The sequence below is a fragment of the Psammomys obesus genome, unplaced genomic scaffold (genome assembly GCF_907164565.1).
Source record: "Psammomys obesus unplaced genomic scaffold, mPsaObe1.curated_primary_1811, whole genome shotgun sequence".
Taxonomy (NCBI): domain Eukaryota; kingdom Metazoa; phylum Chordata; class Mammalia; order Rodentia; family Muridae; genus Psammomys; species Psammomys obesus.
In genome coordinates, this window is record NW_026587216.1 from 41,704,148 (window position 1) to 41,728,561 (window position 24,414).

The window sequence follows — 24,414 nt, forward strand, 5'->3', positions numbered from 1 at the left end:
TTGTCTTATTCTGTGGCCTGGCAAGGCTGCACCCTCCTCAGGGGAAGGTGATCAAAGAGATGGCCACCGAGTTCATGCCAGAGAAAGCCCCTCCTCCGATAGGCTTTTTTAAAGAACAACTATGCTGCATTGGATCTCTCTCTTGAACATGCATAAGAGGAAAGAGGAGTTGCTTGGGAACTGAGGTTGCTGACAGTAGCTCTAGCCAAGCTAATCATATTGCATTTTCAAAAAGGTTTTTGTCACTGAGAAATATGATTGACCTTCTATCAAAAGTTTATCAGCTAGCTAAAAAAACCATAACCTGAGGCAGACTACTCAGACATTGGAACAGGGATCCTTGGGACATCATGATGTCAAGAAACAAGAGAAAGCATAAGGGCTCACAGAGACTGCAGCGACAATCACGGACCCTGGATGGTTGAGTAGGTCCTCTGCATATACGTTACAGTTATTTAACTTGGTGTTCTTGTGAGACTCTTAACACTGTGTGTGTGTGTGTGTGTGTGTGCGCGCGCGCGTGGTGTATCACTGATGCTTTTGCCTGCCCTTGGGACCCTTTTCCTTCAACTGTGTCACCTCGTCTAGTCTTGAGATGGGAGTTTGTGCCTAGCATTATTTGTTATGCCACGTTCGGTTGATATTCCTGGGAGCCCTGCTCTCTTTTGGTTTTGTTTAAAGGGAAACTGAGGAGGACTGGATCTGGGGGAGAGGGGAGGTTGTGGTGGGGGAAGACGAGGTGGGATGGAGAGAGGAAACTGTGGTCAGGATGTAACATATATAAAGAACATATATAATATAACATAACATAATATAAATAACATACATATTATGTATAAAGAATCATAGAAGAGTATAGGTGGGGAGAGGCGTTACCTTGGCTTTACCATGGCTATAGAAGAGTGGGTTTGGGGAAGCATAAGGGAATCAAGAGTACAGTATCAGATGCACAAATACCAAGGTAAAGATGGCTGGCCTTCATGAGAGATTTTCAGTGAAGAAAAGTGTCAAAAGCTGAAGTGGGGATAAGAGTCAAATGGCTGGAAAATGGAAGGAAGGGAAGCTCAGGAGCTAGCAACATGGAGGATGATCTAACGGCTATTAGTGGCTTTAGGGTGTTTTTAGGGTAAAACACTCCACGAGTTTCACAAGCAAAGGATTTATGAGAGAGGCCAGCTGAATACCAGCTGGGGAGAAAGGGTATCACACAAGGTTACTGGGGGGGAGGGGCAGGCAGGAATGGGAAAGGAAAGAAAGTGCAGAGCGCCACAGTGGATGGCTGACCTGCTTGGTGAGGGAGGAGCTGAATTCAGCTGCTACAGCCACAGAGGAAAGGAGCAGCTGGATGCTCAAAACTCAAACACAACATTTTTTTATGGCTGCCATAAGGAATGTAAAAGGACATAATTACGTTTTAATTAAAATGTATTAAGTTTAGAAATGATCAAAGAACTGTGTATTTTGTACTTAAAATAAATTTGAGGTGCGCTTCAGCAAATCAAAGTAGTTCATACCTCTAAATTTCCTTTTTTTTTTCTTTTTAAAATTTATTTATTTATTTGTTTTGTGTGTATGTGTGTGTGTATTTGTGTGTGGGGGCGCATGTCATGGCACATATGTGAAGGTCAGAGGGCAGCTTTGTATAGTGAGTTCTCTCCTTCCACTGTTAGTTCTGGGACTGAGCCCATGCTGTCAGGCTTCTGCCTAGCACCTTCATCCTCTGAAAAACCCATTAGTACTCCTCTTTTATTTCTTATGTTTGGTTTGCAAGTTGTGGATGATAATAATATTTAAAGAAAGAGTGCTTACATTAAGATAAGAATACTTACTAGGAAGTTTTAATCCAGGCAGCCTTATTTGTTATTTAGGATATTTCTGGATTTTCATCTCTCATTATAGTACATGTAGGCCCAGTGAACAGAGACTGATTTTACATAATTGTTTTAGGTACGACAAATAAGGACAAGACATCCTTTAGCTTGTACCATGTGCCTCTACGGTCACAGCATTAGGAAGGTTGAAAACCACTGTTCTTTTGTTTAATAACAGCCTGGTCATAAGCCCAGTACAAGTACCACAAACAGGACCAGAGCACCACACCAGCTAACCAAAGTAGAAGATTAAGACGATAACAATAAAAAGGATGACAGAAATTAAGTTATTAGTGAATGCTGCTATAAGGAAAGCTTATCTCCTCCTTCCCATGTTTTCAGAGGACAGGTAATTCGCTAGAAATCTTCAGGAGAAGATGAAGCATCCAGGATTTTCCGCTTCACTCTATCCTCTCTCGTTTTTGGTCTTCCATGCAGGAATGTTCTCTCTGAGGGACAGACTGAGGAGGCTTGGCCATGTATGACCAGGATTTTCCAGGCTTATTCTTTGGTCCAGCCTGCATTTTGAATGTTCAAGCTGTCTTTCACCCAGGGGGCGGGGCGGGGGGGCTCTCAGACACAGAGGGCCTTCAGTTCTTTAGTGAATTGAAGCTGCAGGTCTGAACTTCATTCTCTAGTCCATCTTAGTACTACTAGTTATAAAGCAGACATGTTAATCTGTCTGTTGAAACATCTCTATCCAGGGGTCCATGGAATGTTGAGCCCACATATAGCCACTGTAATTTACGAGTAATTAACCAGGCAAGGAAACACAAGGCAAAATGATCAGAAAAGGCAGGGCCAGATGCTAAGTGCCTCAGTGTAACGCTATAGTAGGGGTACTTACTTGTTGGTAAGCACCATTCTTGGGGCTGGAAGAAGGGCTCAGTGGTCAAGAGTGCATACTGCCCTTGCTCAGGACCTGAGTTCAATTCCCATTTCCCAAGAGGAGTGAGCCATCCTTAATTCTAGATCAACTCCTGCTCAGTTACTGGGGGATCTTACGGCTCTGACCTCCCTGGGAACCTGCACTCACAGGCACATACCTGCCCCCTCTACTACACACATACACATAAATAAAAAACAATAAAAATTTCATTCATTCTTGCCCTTCAGTACTCAACATCCATAAGAGCTCAGCTTCTTTCTTATATTAGACACTGCTAATTAAGATTTGACTATATAAGGAAAGATATTTGTTTAAAACTTTAAAAAGAGTATCTTTTGACCATAAAAGCCACATCAGTATTATATTAATTATTTACAGATACAGGGCACCAACTAATAAAGACCTTACCTTCACAGACTGGCTGTTAACATTTTTGATGTCAATGTCATTGTAGGCAATGGTCAGTAAGGGAGTATATATGTTTCCGCTTTTTGTGTTGGGTACAAGGCGTATGCTAGTAAAAGAAAAGACACTCAAATTTACAACTATATTTAAACCCTTAGGAATATATTTATCATTTCATTTGCATTCCGTATAGACTGTCTTGATATTTTAGAATTAATCAGTTAGTATGGACTAGCAGAGGCTAAGTACAAACTAAGAGTTAAACTATAGCTCATCTTCATCGGTTAAAAACTTTAACACTAGAAAAATGCAAATAGATCCATATTTATCACCTTGCACAAAACTTAAGTCCAAGTGGTTCAAAGATCAAGTAGTTCAACATAAAACCAGACACACTAAATCTGTTAGAAGAAAAAGTGGGGAAGAGCCTTGAACTCATTGGTATAGGAGACAACTACCTCAACAGAACACTAAAAGCTCTGCTCTAAGATCAACAATCAATAAATGGGACCTCATGAAACTGAAAAGCTTCTGTAAAGCAGTATTGTCATAACAAAACAACAGCCTACAGATTGGGAAAGGATCTTCACCAACCCTACATCTGACAGAGAGCTAATATACAGAATATATAAAGAACTCAAGAAGTTAAACAGCAACAAATCAAGTAATCCAATTAAAAAATGGGGTACAGAGCTAAACAGAGAATTCTAAATAAAGGAATACTGAATGGCAAAGAAACAATTAAAGAAATGCTCAGTACCCTTAGCTATCAGGGAAATTCAAATCAAAACGACCCTGAGATTTCACCTTACACCCATCAGAATGGCTAAGATCAAACTCAAGTGACAACACATTATGGAGAGGATGTGGAGAAAGGGGAACCCTCCTCCATTGCTGGTGGGAATGTAAACTTGTACAATCACTTTGGAAATCAATCTGGCGCTTTCTTAGACAATTAGGAAAAGCGCTTCCTCAAGATCCAGCTATACCACTCCTAGGCATATATCCAAAAGATGCTCAAGTATACAACAAGAATATTTGCTCAAACATGTTTGTAGCAGCTATATTTGTAATAGCCAGAATCTGGAAACAACCCAGATGCCCCTCAATTGAGGAATGGATACAGAACTTGGTTATATTTACACAATGGAGTATTACTCAGCAATTAAAAACAAGAAAATCATGAAATGTGCAGGCAAATGTTGGGAACTAGAAAAGATCATCCTGAGTGAGGTAATCCAGAAACAGAAAGATACACATGGTATATACTCACTTTTAAGTGCATATTAGACATATAATATAGGATAAACCTACAAAAATCTGTACACCTAAAGAAGGTAAGCAAGGAGGAGGATCTTGGGTAAAATGATCAATCCTCATTGAGAAAGGCAAATGGAATAGACATCAGAAGAGGGATAAAACAGGGAACAGGACAGGAGCCTACCACAGAGGGCCTCTGAAAGACTCTACCCAGCAGGGTATTAAAGCAGATGCTAAGACTCATAGCCAACCTGTGGGCAGAGTTCAGGAAAGTTTATGAAAGAGGGGGATAGAAAAACCTGGAGGGGACAGGAGCTCCAAAAGGAGAGCAACAGAACCAAAAAATATGAGCTCAGGGGTCTTTTCTGATACTGATACTCCAACCAAGGACCATGCATGGAGATAACCTAGAACCCCTGCACAGATGTAGCCCATGGCAGCTCAGTCTCCAAATGGGCATCCTAGTAAGGGGAACAGGGGCTGTCTCTGACATGCACTCAGTGGCTGACTCTTTGATCACCTCCCCCTGAAGGGGCAGGGGCAGACATAACAGGCCACAGAGGAAGACAATGTAGCCAGTTCTAATGAGACCTGATAGGCTAGGGTCAGATGCAAAGGGGAGGAGGACCTCCCCTATCAGTGGACTGGGGAAGGAGCATGGGAGGAGATGAGGGAGGAAGGGTAGGATTAGGAGGAGACAATGGAGGGGTCACATCTGGGATACAAAGCGAATAAATTGTAATAAATAAATACAGTGAAAAAAAATAAACTTTAACACTAAAGTATATTCCAGCAGACAACATTGAGGCTCTGACACACACAAATGAAACCATTGAAGCACTGTGAACCATGTTTAAGAAACAAATAACAGGACAGGAGCCTACCACTGAGGGCCTCTGAAAGTCTCTACCTAATGCCTCAGTATCAAAGCAGATACTGAGACTCATAACCAAACCTTTGGCAGAGTGCAGGGAATCATATGAAAGAAGGGTGAGTTAGTATGACCTGGAGAAGACAGGAGCTCCACAAGGACCAAATATATCTGGGCACAGGGGTCTTTTGTGAGACTGTATCTCTAACTAAGGACCATGTATGGATATGACCTAGAACCCCTGCTCGGATATAGTCCATGGTAGCTCAGTATACAAGTGGGTACCCTAGTAAAGGGAACAGGGACTATTTCTGACATGAACTCACTGGCTGGCTCTCTGACGCCGCTACCCCCCCACCCCCCGGGGCAGTCCTGCTAGGCCACAGAGGAGGACTTTGCAGCCAGGCTGTCCTCCCCTATCAGTGGACTTGAAGAAGAGTAGGGAGAAGATGAGGGAGCGAGGGTGGGATTGGGAGGGAATGAGGGAGGGAGCGGGATACAGTTGGGATACAAAGTTAACAAACTGTAACTAATATTAAAAAAATAAAAGTTTAATTAAACAACAACAACAAAAGAAACATTTGAAAGAACTACACTACATGACACCTAAGGAAAGGCACAATTAGCCAGGCATGATGGCAAATGTCCTTAATCCTAGCACTCAGGGAGGCAGAGGCAGGTGGATCTCTGTGAGTTTGAGGCCAGCCTGGTCTACAAAGTGAGTACAGGACATCCAAGACTACACAGAGAAACCCTATCTTGAAAAAAGCCAAATTAATTAATTGATTAATTAAAAAAGGAAAGGCACAATTTGGCAAGTACAATGTATTAGTAACATACAGTTAGTGAGTCCAAAAAGAAAAATCCCAGCATGGCTTCACCAAGAACAAGTCTACCCTAATTAGGGCTGATTTTGTTTTTATTAGGGATTCTACACTGGCAAACTGAGCAGATGTTAAGACATCGCACATATGGATGTCAGCATCTCCCGACAGTGTCAACTCATATAATTGTTATGAGAATCCATATGAGCAGTGAGAAAATAATGAGCATACGAAATGCTTCAATATGTAAAATGAATGTATTCAAAGCATACATTATAACATATCGGGAGGAGGGACTCAGTTAAGAGCTTAATAGTACATGGAAAAGGGCAGTACAGGCTGCATCGTGCCACTGTAAGGCAGGGGATTTTAACAAGAGGGAGATGCTGGCTATCCTGGGTCCATCTCTAGATTCTCGAGAGAGCGTACAAGGCAATGGGGTTGGAGAGGCTGAACTCACTCATTCCTCAGCTCTTACTAAAGGACCACTTCAGCCACTGGTAATGCCTTCCTTCCTCTTTCAGTCTACTGTAATTCGCAAGGTACAGAGTAGCCAAGAACATAAATTTGTGCAAACGCTGGAGGCCATCTGATACAGGTCTCCAGCGTTAGCCTTTAACCTTTACTGGTCTATGCCAATCAGGACCTATCTAGTCTTACGTATTATTTCAGCGCAGTTCTCCCTATTTCAGTCTGATAATTCTGGTAAATTACTGGCATTATCTCATATGCCCCCAAGTCATCAGGCAGCTTTATTTATTTGTTTGTTTTTACCTCAGTGATATCTGGGTAGCAACTCGAATTACTCTTGGCTGATTTCCTAGGTCATTTTCTCGACCACTTATGGCATCCACTAAGAAAATACGCCGAGTGAGAAGCCACTTGCTGGAGCTACTGTCTTTCATAATAAAAAGGAAAAAAAATGGTATTAGGAAGACTGCTTTCAAACTGACACAACATTTAAAAGAAATTAAGAAATTAAGATCAAAACTTAGCATTTTGTTTTAAGCAAGATGGCCACAAAGAGCTACTCCTGTAAGAAATTATCAGCCTGTTATACTTCATGCCTAAGTCACATTTTGTAGCATGGGTAATGACAAAAGAAATTAGTTTGTCCCAACAGCAGGTCAAGAACGGTGAAGAAAAAGTCTCAGTTTTCAATTTGACTCATTTCCCTCAGGATGTACACTCAGCAAGGGTATGATTTCTTAAAGTCCTGACAATCAAATTAATAAAAAGCCTAAACATAACAGCAATCTCACCGCTTGCTTTTACCTTGGCTTGTACTGTAAAAAAATCACACACTAAGAGGCTCCACAGTCATTATCACCACCACTGGCTGACTAAACTATCATATTGGTTTACAGCTATTGATTTCAGCCATGAGAGAATGGTGTTGACTGTCTTACCTTGGTTCACAAACATTTTATTGTGTTGAAGATTTAGGTTTAACACAGGTATAGCCCAAAGGTAATGGTGTTGATCCTCATCAGTATATTCGAGGTAAACATCATAAAATACAGGACTGGGAAAGTCATCCAGGATTTTAGAAAGAGAGATTTCACACTAGGAAAATAAAAATAAAAGCACCACAACTCAAAATTAGAAAGCATATGTTATCATTAAGCATTTCTTTTTTTTTTTTAAATTTTGTGAAGTAAAAGTATCTTTAAAAAAAAAAAAGGCCGACCAGTAAAGACCTTTTCTGTTTTTAGTCTATACCATGAGGAGAAGATTGGATTTTACTTCCAATACTAAGTGCATAACAGAAGAGGCTTAAAAGCTAGCCTAGTCCTACGGGACAAGGACCAGTTCTTCCTCCTGATGTGCAATCATGTGTGAGGCTGGCTCCCTTCAGGAAGGCTAGCTCATCTTTCACCCTTCACCCAGTCTATGCTCACCCCTTCATACTGACCCATTACCGTTCCTTGCCATGACCGTGCTAGGCCATCCTACCATCCCAACATTCCAAGTGTGGGTTCTGCATAAATTCCTTTTTTTACTGTGTTCTGTCCAACTTCTGTTCATTATATAACCTGAGTATCACTGACTCTTGAGTCCTTCTGTATTTCCTTGAGAACTGGTACCTTATGCATACCTACAATATAATACTTTGACAGTTTCTGCCAGTTCCTGTCTACATAGCTATTTTGTTCACTGAGCTGTGCTTTGTGAGTGGCAGTCAGTTACACTGCAGAAATCATGGTTTTAGACCTATCAGAGTATTTACCTGATGCAACAGTTTCAGTATTCACCTCCTCTTAGTGACTCCCACTGAAGCACAGGCACCAAGTCCCTCACACAGCTGTTTTATGAACTGAATGGACATCACTGATAAAATGCTGAGCATATATCATCCTGTACTTATACCCAGGCTCCCTGCTCATTGTAGCTCATGTTGTTATGAAAAGATGATGATGAAACACCCTACAAGTCATTTCAGATCATAAAATTCATGTTCATGGTAGAAAATTTGGAAAATACAAGAAATAAAACAAAAGTCACTTCTGGCACAATTGTCTCAAATTAATCAATAAAACATGTGTTTTCTTCCAGTGAGTTTCTCACAAAGACATTGTTCACTGTGGTCTTGTTCTATGAGTATGACATAGAAGTTGTTTAAGAAGTATTTTTACATGGTAGTGAGGATCTTTCAAATGTTACATGCCTCACAATCTTCCTTTGTCTAATACTGTGATGTCAAAGTGAAAGAAGGTCATGATAGGAAGGAGAAAGGGAAACGTGGAGAGAGGAGAAGGAAGCATTGTTATCTTACTGGGCAATAAAGTAAGCAGGGAATTACAGTTTTAGTAGCCTCTGAACAGAAGCTTTATTGTCAAGTGCTCAAGAACAGCATTATGTTTAAGATACATATGCCTGGATGCAGACAATTGACTATAAAAATCTAACATTATAAAATATTTAAAACTGCAGATGTCAGTGTCCCTTTGTCTTGATGATTAGAGTTTTCTGTGCCCAGATAATATAAGATTTATTAATTAGTGATATTGTTCATTAACATGAAAAAATTTCTGAATTAAAAAACATTCACTTCTCGCACTCACATCTTGCAGGTACGTTGTTCCGAAGGAGTACGCGGCGTCCAGTCTCCTCTCTGTGTCTGGACAAAGCTTCAGCAGAGAACACAATTGATAAACATCTCTCACAGATGATTCCTTTGCTGAAAGAGCTCGCTGGTTCCCATATGAACACAGGCTCCATTTTCTACTTATTTAATGCATGGAGGCCACAGAAAGCTAAAGAAGCATGTTTTGTTATAAATTAAAGCTGTAACTTGAAAAACAGTTTTAAGAAATTCCAACTCGGGCATGGCATGGTGGCTCAGCAAGGAAAGGCACTTGCCACCAAGCTTCAGTCCCTGAGACCAGGAAGAGAGAAGTGACGCCCACAGCGTGTCCTCGATCCCCCACACATCCCATGTGTGCATGGACACACACACACACAAACACACATGAAAATTTAAGAGTCTAATCTAAAGCATCAGGAGTCCTCCCAGCTGGTTTTCTTCAGGCAACACTCTAGTCTGCTCCTCCTATCTTTGCCTCAGATGAAGATGAAGTACGTTTGCAATCCTTTAGCTGGAATCACGCTTACCTGTAAAACGCCGCCTTCTAAAGTTTGCCATTTGATAAAGTTTCCTCTTATATCATAGGAAGCAGCAACAAACTTCAGCTTTATGTTTTGGTTCAAGAAAAACAATAGTAAAATTATGTCAGATAGTCTATGGAGGGTATTTTTCATTCTGTCTTTTCAATGTAAACACTGTCTTTGTTGAAAAATTAAACTCAACTATTTTATTTAAATGTAAATTAACCACATATCTAGACAACTCAATGCACCTTAAAACAGGACTGACGTTTTGCTGAAGTACTGTTTTAGGACAGAGAGCAACCAACATTCATGGCAGAAACCTTCTTCCTCTCAGATCCGCTACATGGATGAGTGTGGAGGAAAGGCATAATACTGCATTCTGGAGATCTCAGCAGTTAGGGGTGAGAACCGGGAGCTGTGGCACGCTGCGAAGTGCAACGGGACCTCTGGCAGTTTCTGGAAACTGTCTTAAAACTGTGGGCATATATGACGGAGACTCATTTGCATCTGGTGATGAAACCACTCTTGCCAGCCCTCAGAGTGCCAACACACCCAAACAATCCAGATATTTACACAGCTGGGTGAGACAGCCCAATCCTGCACTCTGCAGTTGCCGTGGGCAGCTGATATATAGCTGAGGATGTAAACTTAACTGTCTCTTTCCTGACACTGGAGCCTGGGGGATGGAGGCCAGGGACTGTGTATGTCAGGGAAGCATATCACCACCGGGGTCCATCCCCAGCGGAGTTACTTTCGTATCTTAAAGTCAGGAGGTCATGTGTTGTACCTGGTTTTGTCCTTTAAAACTGAAATTTGTTGGAAGAGGGGTCGTACTGAGAACTTGGGGTGCCAATCCTGGCTGGTCTCCATAAAACAGCCAAGGAAGGTTCTGTCTCCTACAAACAATTAGACTCTTGTTAATAAACAGAAGAAATGCCTCATATTATTAACATTCATGAAAAAAGTACACTGAATTCATTTTGGAGAATTCCATCAACCCAAATATCCTCACCAGAACGGAATAGAATGAACACTGATCAATCCAGCAGTACTTTCAAAGATATAGTGGAACAGCCAACAGGCATCAAATGTGGTGGAGTCGTAAGAGTTCATGTTCATCACGCACATATTTCCAAGAGCTTGGCAAGATGTCAGGTTGGCGTGAACCTACGCGAGGAAGTGGAGCGACGGTAGCGGTGTGAGCAGAAGTTGACAGAAAAATTGTGTCTCATTCTAGTTGTATCTAATCTTCTAATTGCTTTGTATTTTCTTTTGCTTTGTAATACTTTGTCTGTAGCTTAAGTAGACAACAAACTTTTAAATATTTTAATTTATATGTCTGTGGGCTTTGCCTGCAGCGGTCTGCACCCTGTGCCTGTGAAGTGCAAAGAAGGCTTCAGTTTCCTGAGACTGGAGTTACAGACGGTCGTGTGTCACCAAGGGGGTGCCGGGAATTGAACCTGGGTCCTTTGCAAGAGTGGCCAGTGTTCTTTAGTTTTATTTTTTTATTAATTACAGTTTAGTTACTTTGTATCCAGCTGTAGCCCCTCCTGCATTCCCTCCCATTCCCACCCTCCCTCCCTCATCTCCTCCCATGCCCCTCTCCAATTCCACTGATAGTGGAGGTCCTCTTTCCCTTCCATCTGGCCCTAGTCTATCAGGTCTCATCTGGACTCGCTGCATTGTCTTTCTCTGTGGCTTGCAAGCAGCCAGTGTTCTTAACTGCTGAGCTGTCTCCCCAGCCCTCCAAAACCACTTAGGACATAAAGATGAATAATAATATTTTAATTATAAGTTTTAGGTAAAATATAGTGTGAGTGTCTGAAAGGAGTATGAGAACACAGAATGATATCTTAAAGAAACTATTAGAATAGTTATATATATATATATATATATAATATATATATGTTTTTAAAGATTTTCTTAGGTTTATTTATTTTATTTTATGTATGTGTATTCTGCCTGCATACATGTCTGTGTAACACATGCTGTCTGGTGCCTTTGGATCCCCTGGAACTGGAGCTACAGATGGTTGTGAACCACCATGTTTGTTCTAGGAACCGAACTCTGGTCCCCTGCAAGAGCAACAAGTGCTCTTAACCACTGAGCTGAGAATAGTTATAGTTTAAGGAATACCATGATTGTATATTACATCTGAAATAGAATTTATTTCACTTTGCTTGAGTAATTTGCTTTTATGAACAACAAAGTAAGGTCATTAGTTAAGTTTACTCTCAACTTTCTTTCCCAGTTCTCCCTATCTAGAAAAGAAAAAAAGAAAAAAAACAACCCTTGTTTGTTATATTTTGTTATTCAAGTAAAACACTTTCCCCTTCCCCTATCCAATTTGTGAGTGAACCTTGTTGCTCAGCCTTCGCATAAGAGGCAAAAGCTCAACATTCCCTTTTTCTCCATCTCCACCGGCACCTGTGTTCTCCCTCACTCCAGTTTAGCACGACTCTTTGCTCCTGCTGTTGCCGCAGCCATGCTATCCTTCATGCTACAGCAGTGCTGTCAAGGCCTGAAGCCACGCCAGGCCTTCTTTTGTAGGCCTCCTCCTAGATCCTCTTGAGAGCCGCTCACACTCCAGCTCCGCTTCCCCTGCCCACTCTGCTCAGCCACTCCCGCCCACTTCCACAGATCTCTGACTCTGGGATCTCTGTTCCCTACTAGTGTCCTCTTAGAACACTCTTCCCCTTCCTCTTTGTGTGGCTTACTAGCACTTCTTTCAGGTCTTGGCTCAAGCAGCATCTCTAAAGCATGTGCACCTTTACCATTCTGGACAACACAGCACAGGCCAGGTGCTGGTGCACAGATTTAATCTTAGCGCTCGTAGGCAGACGGAGGTGGGTCTCTCAGTTTGGGGCACCCTCATCTGTATAGCGAGTGAGTTTCAGAGCAGCCACATCTTCATATTGCGACCGACCTTAATCCAGCACACACATGCACATGCACACATGAACCCAGGCATACCTGCCTGCACACACACAGGCACACACTTACTTTCTTTGCTCTTTATTCTGACATAGTACCCTCATACACTATCAACAGCCTGACATTTACTTAGAGCAAAGGTAGAGCAATAAGTACCTTTTGATTATCTACATGAGGGAGCTTTCCTGCCTTCTTGTGAATGTCAAAGCTGAGAACAGGCCTGGCACAGAGCATGTCACCCTAAGGTACTTCCAAAAAAACATTCGCTTTCTCCACACAGTAAATTACAACTGTGGAAGATTTAATGAGAATGGGCCCCAGAGACTCATATGTTTGAATACTTGGGCCCAGTTAGTGTAACTGTTTGGAAAGAATTAGGAGGCGTGGTCTTGCTAGAGGAGCGTGTCATCTGGGGTGCCTTGAGATTTCAAAAGTCTCCTTGCCATTCCCAACGGTCTCTCGTTCTCTCTCTGTCTTCTACTTGCATGTGAAGATGTGAGCTCTCAGCTGTTCCTGCCACCGTGCCATGCCATCATGAACTATACCTTCTGAACTGTAAGTCCAATTAAATGCTCTCTTTGATAAGTGCCTTGAAGATGGTGTTTTGTCACAGCAATAGAAAACTAACTAAATCAACAATCAAATAAACCTGGAGACAATCAGCACGTGTAAACTGCAAAATATTTTATGTACTCTTATTTCAATCCAATGGAAAGGCTTTATTTTTTCTTATAGAACATAAATATAAAGGGCTGTGTCTACTTAGAGAATTTTTATCCAAGTTAAAAAGAAGACGCTACAATTCATGAATGTAAAATTAATTTTAAAAATAATTATGCTTACCCGGCATGCAGCTGCTGTTGCCTGCAAATACTTTGCAAACCATTCTGAATTTAATGACAGGCCCTATAAATAGAAAGATAGGTTTAAATTCAAAGGAAGATTCCTTAACTTTATGAATCAGGAAGACACTAATACATATATTAACTGAGAAATGACCAATGTTGTTGTCTTATTGCTATTAGAAAACTAGAGTCTAGTAGAATTTAAAAAATGCTTTTACAATTAAAGCTGCATGACAAAATGATACTTAGGCAAAGGATATAAGATGACAGAATATGTACACATTCCTAAAATACACATGCTAAATTCACTAATACAAAAAGTGTCAAAACGAAAAATGATAGAGTCTGACTGAGCACTAAATGCTTAGCATTTATTGACAGGATTATTATAAGTATATCAAATTGACGGTCACTAAGAAATTAAAAAAATTTCTACACAATGGGAAAGTTGGTATCTACAGAGTAATATTTAACATCTCCAAAGTGGTGCTTTGTAAACAATGAAGGACATCAGAACAACCTTTGCAATGTCCTAAAACCAGAAAATACCTGATTTAACCAAAATCAACCAGAATCGCCAGGAGACAAAGGCAGGCATACATTTGTTTTGTTTTATTGAGACAGGTTTCATGTAGCCCAGATTGGTCTCAAACTTACTACATAGTCAATCTGTGACTTTGAACTCCTGATAGTCCTGCCTTTCAAATTCCAGGAGTACAGGGTTGTTTCATCAAACCTGCTTTCATAACTGAATCCAGAGAGCTATAAACCTCTGTCCAAGAATCAATACTTAAAGGTTTACCTGTACATCTTGCTAAAAGCTAAGATGTTGAGAACATAAGAATAGTAAGAGTGAGTTAAAGATTAGCAGAGGAAACACAACCAAATTATTTGGAGTATAGCATAACAGCTATCAAATACATTTAAAATTACAAAGGCACCATTTCATTTCTTCAATAAGCAAAATTTTCTTTTTTAGGAAAATAAATAAATGCATAGGATAAGGCTGAAGACAAACACATACACTGTTGCACTCACGTACATGCTCACGCATGCACAGATGTTCTTTATGATAGAACACCAGTGCATAAGTGCGGAAGGTTATTAAAGGAAAGAATCACAACGGGCGAGCTGGAGCTACTATGTTAAGAGCCAGTGAAGTATGACCTTTGAAATTCTCCTCACGCCATCTGTGGCCATACCACCTTGACTGTGCCTGAGCTCAGAAGTTAAGCAGAGTCAGGCTTGGATAATGATTGGAGAAGATCTCCTCAAAAAAAAAAAAAAAAAAAAAAAAAAAAAAAAAAAAAAAAAAAAAAAGCACTATTCAGTTACAAGGGAGGAAATGGTGAGTTTCAGGTAATCATGTTAATTTCATGGCAGGTGTTCAAAATTAAGTCTTAGAGAAGGGACAGAGACAGACAATGTACATCTCTGACAGGATGTAAGTACTTCGTTGAGCACACAGTTTTTTCTTTAATGGATTTCTACTGTGCACACATCAAATTTGATAAAAATCAAGGCGGATGCAGTCTGGGGTTATCCCACAGATGGGAAGTCTTAGAACCTGAACTGCCAAGTTCATGAAAGACAGGGAAAAGACTGAGGACTTGTCTCACACTAGACACAATAAGAGGACACAAAAGGCCTGGCGATTTCAGGAAAAAGGAACATTGTTGTGACTTTTTGAAAAAAAGTTGTTTTTTTTTCAGTTTTAATTTTGTGAAAAAGTAAATCCATGTCAATTAAAGGAATGAGCTAAGGTATAGAAGGGAGCAAACTTTTAAAATACTTTGCTGAGCTGTCAGACTCATGTTTTTATAATGATTTTACACTGTACTTTAAAGTGAGTTACAAATAAAGCGTTCTCAGTTCGTCCGAAATTATTCAAAGGAAGAAACGCAGTACCTTTCTCAATCACACAGGGACAAAAAGAACTGAACATACTCACAAGTTCTCCGTAACGTGCAGTGGAAATTACACGTTGACGAAAATTCCCTGTGTTGCTGACACATAGTCCACCTGTCTTCACAAACCGATAAGAGAAAAGTACCAAATTATCGAAATGTATTATCTATTGAATTAAAAAGATATCCTTCATCCACTTGATGGTCCTTACTAAGATGTGAGGCTCCGAACATGCACAGGACCTGCTTGTATTCACGAATGTTGGTTCGCAGCGGACACACCTGGTCAATATAATAAACTCAGTTTTAAATGTTAAGGAATGACACTGAGCCTAATTTAACTGAGAACTTATCTTCCTAATGACTCATTGGAACATAGTTAAGTCAGCTAAGCAATTAACTATATAAGTTTAAAACAGCATGACTTTAAAGAAGTTTACATCATTTTTTGTTATAAGGTAAAGTATAAATGAAACTAGCTAATCATAGAGCACTACATACATGAAAATGTACAGAATGAGTAACACTAAATAGCAAAGATTATAAAAACATTAACTAACAACAGAGCCCAACAAACTCATATAAACATTACTAAATAGTTTGTATAAGTAGGTATGTCAAATATACCTTTTCAGTGTATGCTGAGAACATGAATTGGTTACCATTTCACCAAACCTGAAAGGACACTTTAACCTACCATCTCTGTTATTTCTGAGTAAGCATTGAGATAGACAGAGTGTTCTGGGCTAGCATGGGATTCGTGGGCATTAACTTACTATGATATGGAGAGGTTAAGAAGCAGGCTATGGCATGGCATGAGACTCAGATCAGGCTTGGAGAAGTATTAGAGGGAAAACTTAGGAGTCAGCCCAGGAACAAATTTTGGATCTTTTAGGTCAAGTCAGTGTGAGAGAGTAAATAATCTGCTGCTACATTTCACAAGAAGATCTGTTATTTTCAACGATCAATTTAGGAAGTGAAGAGAGAAACAGAGAGCTTAGAGGCAAATTATCAATGTATACTTTAAAAACACTGAAAATGCTGGACAAGGTAGAGGGTGTTTATACTACAGGAATGTGTGTGGAAAGGGATGTGCTTATGAATTTATCTGCATGGGGCAAATGCATACATAAAAAGAAAACAATCAATACAAAACTGGGCTATATATGAGTGGAGCTGAGTTGTGACGACATTTATTAATATGCCCTTTGTGCAGCTTTGAATGAGAATGGCCCCACAGACTTCTATATTGGAATGCTCAGCCATCAGTGTGTGGGACAGTTTGGGAGGAATTAGGAGGTATCGCCTAGTTGGAGGAGGTGTGTTGGTGGGGGTGGGCTCTGAGGTGTCAAAAATGCAGGGGAGCGTACTGTCTCTCTCTTTGCCTGTTGACTGCATATCAGGACCCAAAACTCTCAGCTACTGCTCTAGCACCAGGCCTGTCTGCTTGCCACCATGATAATAATGGACTAAACCTCTAAAATTCTAAGCAAGGCCTCAATTAAAGGCTTTTTTTTATGATTTGTCTTGGCCATGGTGCCTTGTCACACCAAGAGAACATTAATCAAGACACCTTTCTATGTAACACTGCAATATAAAATGGCTTTAGAATCATACTCTACACATATTAAACTTATGTATATTTATTATACATGTATAATATACATGTTATATATGAATAGCTTACGTGCAAATTACATAATACTAAAAGATCTTTTGCTAAGCAATTACTAAAGCACAATGTTCAGACCTTTGCATAGTTATTTTAAGGCAGGACAACTTATGAGAGATACGAAATGAAGAGTATTAGGGCTACCTAAAGTCAAGCTAGCAGAAGGCTAATCCAAGACTTGAACATAATTTTTGTGGATTCTTGGTCACAGCTCCTTTAATGTCTACTCATACTCTTTCTTGGGATGTACAAGTGGTACATAAGAAAAGGATGATGTTAATGGATACAGGTTTTGGTACCCTACTCACCTGGTTCCTAAGGCGTTGGCTTTTGTAAATGAGTTTGCATTTCCATCACAAAGCTCGCACGTTGCTTGGGATAACAGAGACCCACTAACATTTCTTTCCACTATAAAAGATAAAGAAAACGGTGAATGTTGCATTATACACTCTGAAATATTTGCTTATGTCTATAGTTATTAGCATCATAAGAATTCTCAAAGCAACATCATTTGCTTGAAAGGCATGTCAAGCATGTATACAATAAAATATTAAAAAAATTTTCCCCATTCCAAATGAAAACATATAGGAACTAGTTTTCTAAGTATTATAACAATAAATCAACATTTCTCCTAAATAAAATTTCTAACATGTTTCCTGTCATACTAGGATGAGAAGACATATTATCTTTATAGATTACTGCCAAGTTTCTAGAGTGAGAGGGTTGCTAATCACCTCAAAACCCACGTACTCCATGCAGCACTAATAATCACCTCAAAACCCACGTACTCCATGCAGCACTAAATTTTATTTCCAGACACAAAACCTACATAAGCACTTGTACCAGTATAAAACAATATTCATGAAAGTGTTATTTGGTAGAGCAGAACCGAAATATCTAAACTAGCAGAATGGAGATCTCCTACGGTTAATTTTTCAAGTTCTAAGAGATTTTGTCTCTGACTTTTGTGACGCTTGGATATTTTAAAAAGTGTAAGCCATAGGCAAGGTGGCACGTGCCTATCATTCCAGCATGGGGAGGTGGAGGCAGAAGAACCAAGAATTCAAGTTTGTCTCTGACTACACCCTGAGTCTGAAGCCAGCCTGGTCTACATGAGACCCTGCCTCAAAACAAACAGGGTATTATGTATTTATCTGTGTGGAGGAGGGAGGGGCTACCATTGCAAGAGAGGTAAAAACGGCTGGAGGCTAAGTATAATTAGAATACATTATATACATGTATGGAATTGGCAACCAATAAATTTAGCTAATAAAAAGTAAAACTATTACATTTCTTAATAATTTGTAGGATGATCCTTATACTTATTGAAAAACTTGGACCTCTAAGTATTGTCCAATTTATCAGTTTTCCCTTTTATGGCTTTGGTATTGGGGTCTTTCTATACTTAGAAAACCCACATCCAAAGAATGTAAGTTTATCTTTATTTTAAGAAATGTCATGCTTTGCAGTAAATATTTAAATATTGGATGTAGTTGAAATTTAAGGATTGAGGTAGAAACCCAATTCACTATTTTCTTAGTGCCAGTTACCAGCTCGTCAGTCTGCTTCTCACTGACTGAAAATGCCAGTCTTTCACAGCAAATTGCCACATCGATCGACTCATTTTGACTGTGTCTTAAGTTCCACAGATGCTGTTTTTGAAGGCATAAAATATACATGGTATCTGGCAGTATAGCTTCCTCTTTCAGAAATTTCATGTAGTTTGTAGCATAAACTTGAGAGTCTGTGTATGATTAATATCATCCCTTAATATACAAGTAGGTGGGACAGCTGCCAGTTTTGTTTTTTGGGTTTTTGTTTCTTTTTAAAAAATTTTAAATAATTTTTTTATATTAATTACAGTTTGTACACTTCGTATTTCAGCTGTAGCCACCTCCTTCATTCCCTCCCAATCCCACCCTTCCTCCCTCCCTCATCTCCTCCCATGCTCCTCCCCAAGTCCACTAAAAGGGGAGGTCTTCCTCCCCTTCTATCTGACCCTAGCTTATCAGGTCTCATCAGGACTGGCTGCATTGTCCTCCTCTGTACCCTGGCAAGGCTGCTCCCCCATCAAGGGGAGGTGATCAAAGAACCAGCAACTGAGTTCATGTCAGAGACGGTCCCTGTTTCCCTTACTAGGAAACCCACTTGGATACTGAACTGCTGTGGGCTACCTCTGTGCAGAGGTTTTAGGTTATCTCCATGAATAGTCCTTGGTTGGAGAATCAGTCTCAGAAAAGACCCCTAGGCCCAGATATCTTGGTTCTGTTGCTCTCCTTATGGAGCTCCTGTCCCCTCCAGGTCTTTCTATCTCCCCCTTCTTTTCTAAGATTCCCTGCACTCTGCCCAAAGTTTGGCTATGAGTTTCAGCATCTGCTCTGACAGCCTGCCGGGTAAAGTCTTTCAGAGGCCCTCTGCGGTAGGCTCCTGTCCTGTTCCCTGTTTTCTCTCTCTTCCGATATCTGTCCTGTTTGCTTTTCTGAGTGAGGACTGATCATTTTACCCAGGGTCCTTCTTCTTAGCTTCTTTAGGTATACAGATTTTAGTATGTTTATCCTATATTATATGTCTAATATCCACTTATAAGTGAGTATATACCATGTGTGTCTTTCTGCTTCTGGGATACCTCACTCAGGATGATCTTTTCTAGTTCCCACCATTTGCCTGCAAATTTCATGATTTCCTTGTTTTGTTTTTTTTTTAATTTTTTTTATTAATTACAATTTATTTACTTTGTATCCCAATTGTAGGCCCTTCCTTGTCCCCTTCTAATCTCACCCTTCCTCCCTCTTCTCCACCCATGCCCCTCCCCCAGTCCACTGCTAGGAGAGGTCCTCCTCTCCTTCTATCTGATCCTAGTCTATCAGGTCTCATCAGGACTGGCTGCATTGTCTTCCTCTGTGGCCTGGCTGCACCCCGATTTCCTTGTTTTTAATTGCTGAGTAGTATTCCATTGTGCAAATATACCACAATTTCTGTATCCATTCCTCCATTGAGGGACATCTGGATTGTTTCCAGATTCTGGCTATTACGAATAAAGTTGCTTATGAACATGGTCGAGCAAATGTCCTTGTTGTGTACTTGAGCATATTTTGGATATATGCCTAGTTTTGTAATATTTAATCATGAGGAGTATATTTTCATCATGAAAGTTTGCTTTGGCAGTCCTTCCAACATAGTCACAAAGGTCACGTGACCTGCAGTTTTTTGCTTTACTCTTTCTTGGCTCTCTTTTTTTAGGTGCAGGCCAGAGCCACGTGGCTGACTTCTCAGCTTACCTCAGCAGCATGGCTGGCGTGGCTCTTCCCTTCCCTCTTCAGTTCTCCTCCTCAGGGCAGCAGTGGAGAGTTGCAACTTGCTGGCCCTCAGGTGATTTCTATTATACTCTAATAAAATTGTTTTCAGCTTAAAAAAAAATTCTGCTTTCAAAGTCCATTTAAATATATCTTTAATTTAAATTTAGCTTGTACATTTCTTCTAGAGTTTGTTTCAGTTTTTATTCTTTCATCACATTTTCTAATGACTTGAACTTTTTACATAGAATATACCTTTTTAATATTAATTTTGCAACTGAAGGTCTGTTTACTGGAATTTTAAATTTCTTTGGGTTTTCAAAACATGCAGTGACTTTATATTGAAGTAATGACTTTTAAAAAACTTCTATTTCAGAATACCTTCATCTCTTACGTGAGTACAACAATCTCTATCCCTTTCCAAGTATGGGCATTAACAGACATGCTTACAATTATTCCCTATTAGAAATTAGGGGTGTCATGCCTGGTGGTGCACACCTTTAAACCTAGCCCTTGGGAGGCAGAATCAGGAAGAGACTGAGCTATAGCCCTGGACAGCCAGGCCTATATAAAGACCCTGTCTCAGAAAAAAAAAAAAAAAAGAATTATGAGCCAGCAAGATGGTTTGGAGTGCTCTCTGAGGACCCCGTGGTGTAAGGAGAGAATTGCTCTCAAGCTGTCCTCTGCTCTCCACACAAGCACACAATACAGAAGTAGAAATCTAAGTGCTTGTTTGCACATGTGCACACAAAAACAGATGTAATATAGATATTGTATCATGTTTTATTAAGGAAATATCCATCTAATCTTGAATTGGAAATAATTCTTATAATTTTTCTTTTCAGTGTCTGCTGTATTACACATCATGAAATTTTGCACAACTTCTTAGACAACTATAAAGTCACTTAGATTAATGTCCTTTATAAAATAAGCACAAATAAAAATTCATCACTACTATTTTATAAATATTATAATATTATTCTTACCTAATATATGACCAGTGGGACAGTGGCATTTTCCTTCAGCAGTTAAGCCACTAGGGCAAGAAATACAGTCCCATCCATCTTTGGTAACACCTTTCTAAAGTTAAAAATAAGGGAGATTTTCTTCTTAATTGATCAGGTAAACTCAAAATAAATTTGTCAACTTTGCATTCACAAATATAAAATACAACACAATACAAGATAATTTAATAAAAAAGCCAGTTAACAGTTTAATTTTACCTGTTCCAAAATATTCTAATTATTAAAAATGCAATTTCATTGGCTTTTAAAATTTAAGTTATATTCTAAGTGGGTTAATGGCATGTTAACTATATGGTTATTAAGTTGATTCAAGAGAACACAATAGAATACTGATCTTGTTCATTAAAATGTACAAGCAAAGGTTTTAATACAGTTTGAAATTATGAAGACTTTACCTTCTCAATCACATGGTTTAGGAAAAATCCGGAATAACAGGCATTAAAAATACAGTTATTCTAAGTGTTACAGAGATGTGGTGAGGAGAGAAGACAGTAATAGGTGATCTCAAAGGTTCATGTATACGAAGGTCAGCTGCGGCCAGAGGCACAGTCCTGTATGTGAATGCATGGAGGTGAGGCTTTAACACCTTATTAAACAAGCATTCTTTTTACATCCTAGCTTGTAAACTGACTCCAGTGACCAGAAAACACAGAGATAAATTCTGAGCTCTGGCCATCAAAGCAGCCATAGCAAACAGTGTTAGCAGTGGTGGCTGGCAGCTGGCAATGTCAAAGAAAGCAAAACCAACCAACACACAAAACAGGAAGCTCACACGCTCAAAGATGACCAGTCAGAACAAACATGCAGTGGTCACTGTCATTCAAACACTCAGCTGAGCTTTGCCTATTTCCATGTTGGCTCCCATGATTACAACAAAACATACGGATACACCAGAAAACACAGAACCATCTGGTGCACTGCATCTCGCCTTCTGCTCTGGATGGGAGGACAAGTGTTTTGTAATTGGATGAAAGGGGAACCATGCTTGCCCATCCAGGGGTTTTAGGTGTCCCATACCCGGGATTCACCTGCAAGTTGGCAAGAAAAAAGGTGTGTCAAATTGTGTAGTTTGGAGGAGGAGGAGGAGGATGACTTAGGAACCTGGGATCAAGTGGATGTGGAGAGCAAAAGAAATAGAGGCTCCTACTTTAGCTACAATGTCCCTCCCCAGCAAGGGAATAGGATGGGTTGGTACCGCTTTGAGGGAGTGGGCAAGGAGAACACCCCTAAAAATACAGCTAAGTGGTAGGGCTTGGTACAGCTCTCCCTCTACTCCGACAATAGAGGAATGAGGAGAGGTGGGTCCCAAAAATTCCATCAGGACTGAAAAAGTAGCTCTGGTGTCCAGAAGGAAGGAGACGGATCGCCCTGGTACTGTGGTGGTGTCGCAGACCACAGTGGTCAGTCAGGCCAAGAGAACCAGGGCCCTGTCAGTCATTAATGGCCAGATCTAGGAGGTTGGCTGAAGGGTGATTTGGGCTTAATGTCATCACACTGAAGGACATCAGGACAGTCAGCAGCTCAATGTCCCTCTTGATGGCACGTGGGCATGGTCAGAATGTTTAGCAAGCAACGGTTTAGACAGACCTGGGCCCAGTGACCCTCTGACTACATTTGAAACAGGGACCCAGAGGTCTTGCAGCTTTGGGAGCCTGGGAAGCTGCTATAGCCAGCTAATAGGCCTTGGCCAGTATCAGGTATTTTTTTCCCCAGGGTTTTCATCTCTCTCATAGTAGAGGAATCATCTGGTTTGGGCTTCATAGCCAGGAGGAGCTGTTTTTACCTTGGTTGGCTCAGGCCATGTGGTCCCTTTTAATCAACATGGGAGGAATGAGGTCACATGGCAAAATCTATTCCTTTCAACCTTAGCAAAGATGGCTGTCAGCAACCGCCTCTATCCTGATGGGGACACAACAGCTAAGGTGGCAGCAAGCCATATAATCCTTAAAGATTACCTATGTACAGATGTTTAACTATCGACACAGGTGTTACCAGTTTTAGGTTAACCCCTTTATTACAGATTTTACAGGCTTTTCATCATACCCAATATGCTTACAAATATTGAAGTAAGATTTAAACCTTAGCAAAAGTTTTAGAGAGCTAAACCAATAATGAAAAGAACATGCGATCAGTAGTAAGAAAAATTTTGGAGGAAACTTTTAAACAAGCATGCTTCAGTCTAGAGGAGGGAGAGCCATACCCCAACTCCACAGCCAGCTTTTAAGAGCAGTGGGACAGCATAAAACAACAGACTAATGCCACTCATACCTAAAAGACGTGGCTTTCCGTAATACTGAATCCAGTAAGCTGAGAACAAAGAAGGCTTAGAGACAGAAAATTTTTGAGCCCAATAGACAGAGGACGTTGTAGGACAGAAATGAGAGACACCAGCCAGCTAATAGTGTGTGTATGCTTTCTTCCCTTCAGGTAGGTCCCGCTCATACTTGGCAACAAACTTACAAATCCATCAGTAGTAACTTAAAAGACAGCACGTTTTCACAGTGTGTAAAGGCAAGACTAGGCAAAACCAAACAGGGCTTGGAGCAGAGAAAGGAGAAACAGGGAAACCAGAATCTCTCTTCAAGAGAAACAGGGGAAATGGAATCTCTTTTCTTTTCCCCTATTGCTGACAGTATTTATAAAGGTCCTGAATAATATTAGGATCTAGGCTGCCATTAGGCAGCTATTTGGATTGATTATCTAAGAAGTACCGAGGCCAAATTTGATCGTAAAAGTGAACAAGATTAGGGCCCTTCAGGCCTGGCATCAGGCAGAGAGGCTGAGATTTTCTAAAAGGCACCCCAAGGGGGAATGAGAGGGTATGTGGGGCTCTGTTCCCATGGATGAGGGGGGAGGAAAAATGTCACTGCAACCTTAGTTGCGAGCACCCCGGGACGCAGTGGGGACCGGAGGAAGACACAAGCCGTTCAGTGGGTCATCACTGCACTCCACTGGGGTCAGGAGCTTAGCCTGGCTGAGCCCGAGGAAAGACCGACACCTGGTAAC

At 40.4% G+C, this 24,414-nt stretch overlaps 1 protein-coding gene across 3 annotated transcripts in view; it reads right to left on the bottom strand.

Annotated features, from left to right (window-relative positions):
- The window catches only part of Tmem67 (transmembrane protein 67), a 47,748-nt gene that overhangs the window by 20,303 nt on the left and 3,031 nt on the right, over positions 1-24,414 (bottom strand). For all 3 annotated transcript variants that reach the window (XM_055603242.1, XM_055603241.1, XM_055603240.1), the window contains exons 3-14: positions 21,370-21,463; positions 17,399-17,498; positions 15,631-15,700; positions 15,463-15,537; positions 13,510-13,572; positions 10,745-10,899; positions 10,520-10,628; positions 9,736-9,813; positions 9,186-9,251; positions 7,530-7,686; positions 6,895-7,018; positions 3,169-3,274 (exon numbers count right to left, since the gene is read on the bottom strand). In XM_055603242.1, the coding sequence (XP_055459217.1) occupies positions 3,169-3,274; positions 6,895-7,018; positions 7,530-7,686; positions 9,186-9,251; positions 9,736-9,813; positions 10,520-10,628; positions 10,745-10,899; positions 13,510-13,572; positions 15,463-15,537; positions 15,631-15,700; positions 17,399-17,498; positions 21,370-21,463 (1,197 nt within the window). The remainder of the gene's footprint in view (positions 1-3,168; positions 3,275-6,894; positions 7,019-7,529; positions 7,687-9,185; positions 9,252-9,735; positions 9,814-10,519; positions 10,629-10,744; positions 10,900-13,509; positions 13,573-15,462; positions 15,538-15,630; positions 15,701-17,398; positions 17,499-21,369; positions 21,464-24,414) is intronic.